The sequence below is a fragment of the Oryzias melastigma genome, linkage group LG16, assembly GCF_002922805.2.
Source record: "Oryzias melastigma strain HK-1 linkage group LG16, ASM292280v2, whole genome shotgun sequence".
NCBI lineage: Eukaryota > Metazoa > Chordata > Actinopteri > Beloniformes > Adrianichthyidae > Oryzias > Oryzias melastigma.
In genome coordinates, this window is record NC_050527.1 from 13,705,324 (window position 1) to 13,712,600 (window position 7,277).

Below are 7,277 nucleotides of genomic sequence, written 5' to 3' on the forward strand. Positions count from 1 at the left end.
GGGGTACCAACACTTTTGTCCACCACTGAAGGTCAGATTTATTTATTGTGAGGAGAGTTCTGCAATAATCTACATAAAATGAAATCCTTCAAAGATTTTCTCGTTACCGGGGCTTCTCTCTCTCTGAAGGAGGATCTGTTAATACAGACACTTGAAACTGAACAAAAATAATGAGTTTTCTGTAGTTAGTCAATGTGTGGTTTCTTCAGTTGTCTGTATCTGTTGTTTGGTCATTATTATTATTTTATTTATTTATTACTAATTTATTTGTTTTTTTATTCATCTTTTAATGTACATAGTAAAAAACAAGAAAACAACAACAGAAAATTCTTTATAAAAACATTACACCTTTATTATGTAGTTTGACATGGAGTAGGAAGAAGTTTAAAAAACTTTATCAATTCTACCCCCTAGCAATATATCTTAAATTTAATCTTCAATATAAACTATTTCAGAAACAGACATTAACTACCCTTATTTTTTTATATTTATAAATCAACACGGACAAAGATCTATACACGTCGTTCATTATTTATTCATTATTTTGTGTTAAAAATAAAGATATTTGAGAACACTAGAATGTTTTCTCAGCGATTTTCTTATGAAAATCCTGATGCGGCCCGGCCTCAACTAGATTCTGTCTCCAGCGGCCCCCGGCTGATTTGAGCTTGAGACCCCTGATCTACACTCATCTCACAAAAACTGGAAAACGTAAAGGATGTTTGTGTCATGTTTGTCCTCCTACAGAAATCGTATTAAAACAAAAATATTGTGGCAGCCTGACTGTTAATTTAGAAATAGTTCCTTGTTAGTAGGTGGAGTTAGTGTCTGTTCTTGTGTTGCATTATGGGACTTGAGTGTTTTACCGGCACCATGAGTGAGAGTGGTGTGTGTATGAGTAACGGTCCTCACAGTGTCGGCTGTTCTGTGGTTCTGTACTGTTAAATAAATGGTGGCAAAATGTTGACACCAACTGATTTACATGGCCAGCGTGTACGCCTCTTCCTCCAATCACTTGGGGTCGTGCAATGTATGGGACACAAGTGATCTTTGGATTCAAACCTGCCAGTCATCTGCTTGTTTCTGCTCCCACCCAAATCGCTACAATATATTTCCCTCCAACATTTTTTATTATTTTCACACATTTTTGAAAAAGCGCCAATGAGCCGCAAGAGAGTGCTTAAAGAGCCGCATGCGGCTCCGGAGCCGACCCCCGGTCTAGGTCTTTCTGCATGACAATAATCCCCAAAACATCACCTGAGCAACGATAAAGTGGCTTTGTCAACATTTTTCAAGGTCCTGAAGTGGCCTGACCAATTTCCAGATCTCAACCCCATTGAAAGCCTTTGAAGGGAGTTGAAAGTCTGTGTTACCAAGAACTACATCACTGTAGTTAATGTCAGCAAGAATAAAGCAATTCCTTTTTTGGGATTAGGAAAGAGGTCCAGGATGTCATCTCCCACTCTTTTCATGAATAACCTGTAGTAATTGATTAAGCAGGACATGGGAATAACTTTAAATTTGCCGGCTGTGCAGGATTACGCTGTCAACCAAAATCCTCCACATCCACCAACTCTGGCCCCAGTAGAATCCCTGTCTGGGTTTGTTAAATGTATTAAGGACAAAAACGTGTCCAGAGACAGAGATCTTTCTATTGGTTGGAGTACCGTGAGTCAGAGTTTTGGCCAAAACTACCATCTGAATTTATTCAAAGTTGGATATTTCAGCACCTCTGCAGCCCATCACCATACAGGCGTGATGAGTCAGACTCGTGTGAGTGGATCTTTAGCATCAATATCCTCTTTTGCCTCCTCTCTGTTGCATTTACAGCAGCAGTTGAGTTTAACTCTGAAACGTTATACATTTCCAATAAGGTTGCAGCTGTCCATGTTCCTTTGCATCACCTGTCTCACACTATGAACAGTCATCCAAGTTACATAGGTGACGTGACAGCCCAACAGTTTGGTGTTGATATCACTGTCAAAGGACTGCAGTTCCTCAATCCAGCGTGCTTATTGACAGTCTGAGACATCAGCCACTTCCGCACATCAGCACAGTATGGTCAAAACGGACAACAATGACAGTGAAGGCTGTAGTACCTAAAATAATTGATGGCGGTAGTCACAATACTACCGGGCTCCTGTATAAGACATGAGTTGACTGATTAAAAGGACAAATGAATACATAAAAACAGGAGAAAATTTGGAGAAAAAGTGACAAACGCATTACTTATCAGAATTTCTTTTCAAAAATCTCTTGGAAATGTAAAATTCTGTGTACTTTAATGCTCACATCATCCTCCTTTGCTGCATTGTTATTACTATTTTTAATGTCAAAGCCTGCAACACAGATCACGTGTGGTAAAGTAATTTCTAGACTTTCGTTTTCCTACTCACCCTGTAAAAGCATTTGAAAGGTGTTAACATGGTTTTCTCAGAAATGCTCTTGTATATCAAAACTAAATGCTGAGATAGAGAAAGGTATGACTGTATTACGAACTGCTCTGACTCGTTATTGTCACGCATTTTCCCTCTCTAGGTTTTCTTGAAATAGAGTACAAGTCATATATAATTTAAACTGACTTTAAACGGCACATATTATTAATATGAATCCATCCGTCCGCCCGTCCGTCCGTCCATTCGTCCATCCATCACTGTTGGGTTTCTAGTCTGTTGCAGGGTAACACACGCATGCACACCTAGGGCCAATTTAGAGATACTAATTAACCTATGAAGGATGTTATTGGACTGTTAGAGGAAGCCGGCCTTCTTAGAGAACACCTCCACATGCACAGGAATATACAAACTCCACACAGGAAGGTCCCAGTTGGGATTTGATCCAGAACCTTCTTTCTGTGAGGAAAGAGAGCTAACCACTGCATCACCATGCACCCCTATGTCAGTACCAAATCTAACAATTGAATAATCCTATTTAAAAATACTCTACTGGATTGTTGTGTTAAGCAAGACAACATCCACCAATGCCAACATATACAAAGTGATAATAACAAGAATTCAGTAAAATCCCCAGATTTTATATTTATTAAAAAAAACTCATCCAGCAATCAGAAAACATAGTTTGATTTTTTTTATTTATAAAGACACTGCCAACAAATTAAGAACAAGCAAGTAAATGAATCCAACATAGTTTTCTTTGGAGTTTGTGCATCTCTGATGATCATACAAGATTTTGGTAAGAAAAAGTAGTTCCATGCTCAAAGTGAAGCTGCACTTTGTGTACTCCCCAGTCATAAGCAAATATTGCATTAAATGAGTGAAATATAACAACCACAATAGAATGATGAATAAGAGAAAACCTTTTTTTTTTGCAAAAACCAGTTGCTATGTACACAATACGCACATCTGTTGATGTAGATTTATTTTTACTGGGTTTTTTACATTAATTCTCACTCACAGTGATGTGAACCTATGAAGCGTGTTCTTGGACTGTGGAATGAAGTTGGGGTGTCCAGAAACCCCCCCGATCCCCGTATGTATGGGTAGAACATGCAAACTCCAAACAGAAAGGACTCGGTGAGATCAACATACTAACCAACACACCACCATATGCCAGACATAGTTCTTAATATCTATTTTTTCTTGTTTTGACTGACCAAGTTGAAGTTAAAGTTTAAATAGAAAGGTGTGAAGTTACAAACATAACTCATCCTCTGTGGGCATCGTCAGTTGTTCTCATTAGTTTTTGTTTGCATGTCAAAGTCTCCTTCATTGTCATCCGATCAGAAAGGAAACGCAGTAAATGGCGTATACTTGTATTGAACGTTTCTACATTCATTGTTAAAAAGACAATGGAGACTAATTTTAAACAATGTTCAAATATGTACAGATATATTCAAAGACTGGTTGCTAACTGCCAGCACAAACTAAGGAAATAATTCACCTACATCACGAAAGACATCCCAGAAGACCTGGACTGAACTGAGCTCCTCCTGGACGAACCATCTGACAGATCTCTGGTGGAGATCGGCAGCCACTTCTTCAGCATTTGCAGAGCCCGTCTCATAAATTTCTGTCCCACAAAAGCATATATAATGGGGTTCAGACAGCTGTGAGTATAAGCTAGGGCCTCTGTCACTATTATGGACCCTCTCAGGCTTTTGTCCCCTTCACAATCAACAGAAACAACATTTTCTGAATGCAAATAATTCAAGAAAAGGGAAATGTTGTATGGAGCCCAGAACAAGAAGAAGACTGCCACTATAGAGAGGATCAGCTTTACAACGCGATGCCTCTTTGCAGTCTTCATCTTCATAAGTACGGGGATGATCCGAGAGTAGCAAACTACCATCACCAACAAGGGAAGAATGAGACCTAGTACGTTTGTCGCAAACAAGTCATAACGGACCCAATCTTTATTTTCGGGGAGGAACGTGCATTCTTCCTGATTTCCTGACTCATTTGAGACCTTTGTAAAGATGAAAGACGGCAGAGAAACACACAGGCTCAAAATCCAGGAAATGAAGGTCAGAGCGATGGTCAGCCTTATTGTGCGATATCGTGTCACTTTACGATGACCGTGCACGATAACGATGTAGCGGTCAAGCGTCATGATAACCATGAAGAAGATGCTGCTGAAGAAGCCCGTACGGTGAAAGCCTGACAGGACATGGCACATAAAGTTTCCAAAGGTCCAGTAGCCCATCATTGACAAGTGCGAGTAAAACGGGAGTGTGATCACGAAGACGAGGTCAGAGAAGGCCAGGTTGAAGAGACATATGTCGGTCAGGTTGCTCTGCTTCCAATGTTTCACCAGGACGCAAACCACAAGGCCATTACCTTTAAAAAAGGAGAATAGTTTAGGTCACATTCATGTTTTTAGACTGACAATTTTACACAAACTCACCTAAAAAGCCCAAGATGAAGACCAAGCTGTAGAGAGTGATCAAACACCGCTTGCTGAAGGTCTTTATCGCAATCAAATCACAGGGAGCAGCATCGTCCTCCTCACTATTATAGTAAGAACTATAATCCGTTGTGGTGCTAACAAAATATGTAACATCTGCAGGGAAAGATTTATAAGAACATCAATTTCTGGACAAAAACAAATCAAATTAGATTTTACACAAGTATTGATAAAGGCAAATGGGAACAATTATCACATCTTTGCTCTGAATTCTGTCACCCCATCACAGCTGTTGCTCGATTTACTTTTAATGTGAAACATTTTGCATTTGTCACTGGTTATATGATTAAATGTAACATTCCTAAAAAGTATTAACCCCTTGATGCCTGAATTTATTTCCAACTATGAACTTAATATAGTTTTGCTTTCAAGTAGGTGCTAATTTTAGTTTGGAGAAAAATTTGTTTGATGCATATTTGCATTCATAAGCAGCAAAGGGTTAATGCAATTAAAAACATAACCCTTAGGTCCAGGTTATCATTGTTAATTAGAAATAAGTCATATTTGATTTGTCTGATTAAGTGAAGGCAAAAAAGGTGTTTACAAGTTTACTTTACGAAAGCTGCTGCTTATTAGCGTTGTAGATTTTAGACTGTTAATAACAATAAAATAAAAAAATATGAGCTAAAGAAAATTAGGACTATTTTGAAATCTTCATTTTAATATGTGAACATAGACATACTTTTAGAAAAGTATTTGGAAATCAATTCAAACATAAATCCAAAAACTAATGATTTGCAATTTACAAAAATAATAGATACACAAAAAAGTACCAAACATTTACAATTGGTTAGCTTCAAACATTTAAATGTAACATGCAAAATAAGATAGTGATAAGATAAGATATTGATTAGATTGTAATACATTTGTAAGACATTTTCTTAAATGAAAAATACCTTACCTGTCATGGTTTCGTCTCAAAGACAGACTCCTTGATCAGATAAAAGGCAGAATTACGAACTTGGTTAATCCTTGGCCCTGAATAGATGTGAAGCTTTCAAACGCACAATGATGAACCAGTTGAAAGTTCCATCTATTAATAAACTCATCTGAGAAAAAAAAAAAAGAAAAAAAAAGAAGAAATGAAGATATCACTTCCTGCAGATGCCCACACATTTCACACATAGTCAAAGAAAAAAAGATGCAGCAAACCTGCAGGAAAAAGGCAAACCAGTGGTGTCAATAGCATCTCCTTATAAAATGATGTTCTCCCTTAATGAAAACCCAGTGTTTTACAGTCCAAACTCCATACTCACCCATACATGAGCTTGCAGAATGAGAACCAAACCAATGAAAATGTCAGAAAATATGCAGATTTTAACACACAAAAGACATTTGAGTTCAAATTATTGTTGTTTGTTAATTAATTTATTTTTTTCATGAGTTTTTCAATAAGATGCAGCAGTAAGTATATACAACTGCAAGTAAGTAAAAATCTACTACCTGTATTTGTAGTTTTTTTTGTGTAGGTTTTAGCATGCTTTTTCTTAAACTAAATGATATATTAACAACAATTCAAAATGTTCTCTTGTGAAGTCAAACAACAAAACCTCTTTAAATCTAATTTCTCATTTTCTTGTTCATGTTTATAGTATTTCCCAACTCAAAAATCTGTTAGGCTCCAAGACAGTACAGAAGTTTCAGACTGGTTTGCCATAGAAATGTATGTCAATACTGACCTCTTATGGTGACATATAAAGGTTGCAGTAGGTTCCATTCTTGGGTACTTCACAGTGGATTCACAAGAGTGTCACATACCTTGTGCCTCATTCTAATTACTCTGGTTAGCACTAGTGATGGTAAACTCGATTCTTTTTACTGACTCGAGTTTGAAGGAGTCACTCACCAAAGTGAATCGAGTCATTTGAGTCACTGAGTCACTTACCTAGAGACTGCAAAGTAAGACATGTTCACACAAACTTAACTTGCTGTTTGTACGCCACTGGTTGTTACATGCAAACTTCCTGCTACGCTCCTTTCTACGTCATCCACTTGCAGATGACTCGATCCATGAACGTCTTTGTTTTGCTCGTCCAAGCGGGCATCTTGTTAGCTTCAATTTCACTACCAATTTTGTGGCATTGCTAATGTTAGCTTGGGCCTCTGAGGGGCTGTAAGCTAGTGGGAGAGAATATCTCTATAGGGATGATGGGAAATGAGTCCAGGCTTACTCCATGCTGACGGTCCCACCCACAACTCAGAGGCAAATTTCTGATGAATCACTGCCGGTCTATATATCTAAGAAAAAGTCACAGTTTTGCCTTAACTGACATAATCGTAATTGATCAATAATTGTAACATTAGATCACTAGATGATCGGAGTGGGACTTAATAATTGTTTATGCAAAGCTTTG

General features: G+C 37.8%; 1 protein-coding gene across 1 annotated transcript; it reads right to left on the minus strand.

Moving 5' to 3' along the window:
• Positions 1–3,111: 3,111 nt before the first annotated feature.
• On the minus strand, positions 3,112–6,218 carry LOC112143153 (C-C chemokine receptor type 5-like). The gene is made up of 3 exons (XM_024266922.2): positions 5,825–6,218; positions 4,864–5,019; positions 3,112–4,796 (listed from the first exon to the last, which is right to left on the minus strand). The coding sequence occupies exons 1-3, from the start codon at positions 5,829–5,831 to the stop codon at positions 3,901–3,903; spliced, it is 1,059 nt and encodes a 352-aa protein (XP_024122690.1). The 5' UTR covers positions 5,832–6,218; the 3' UTR covers positions 3,112–3,900.
• Between the last annotated feature and the right edge of the window lie 1,059 nt (positions 6,219–7,277).

Excerpts from the sequence above, each read along its gene's own strand:
- LOC112143153 (XM_024266922.2), bottom strand. Across the intron at positions 4,797-4,863 it reads CTTCATCTTGGGCTTTTTAG|GTAATGGCCTTGTGGTTTGC; the intron begins GTGAGTTTGTGT and ends CCTTTTTTAAAG.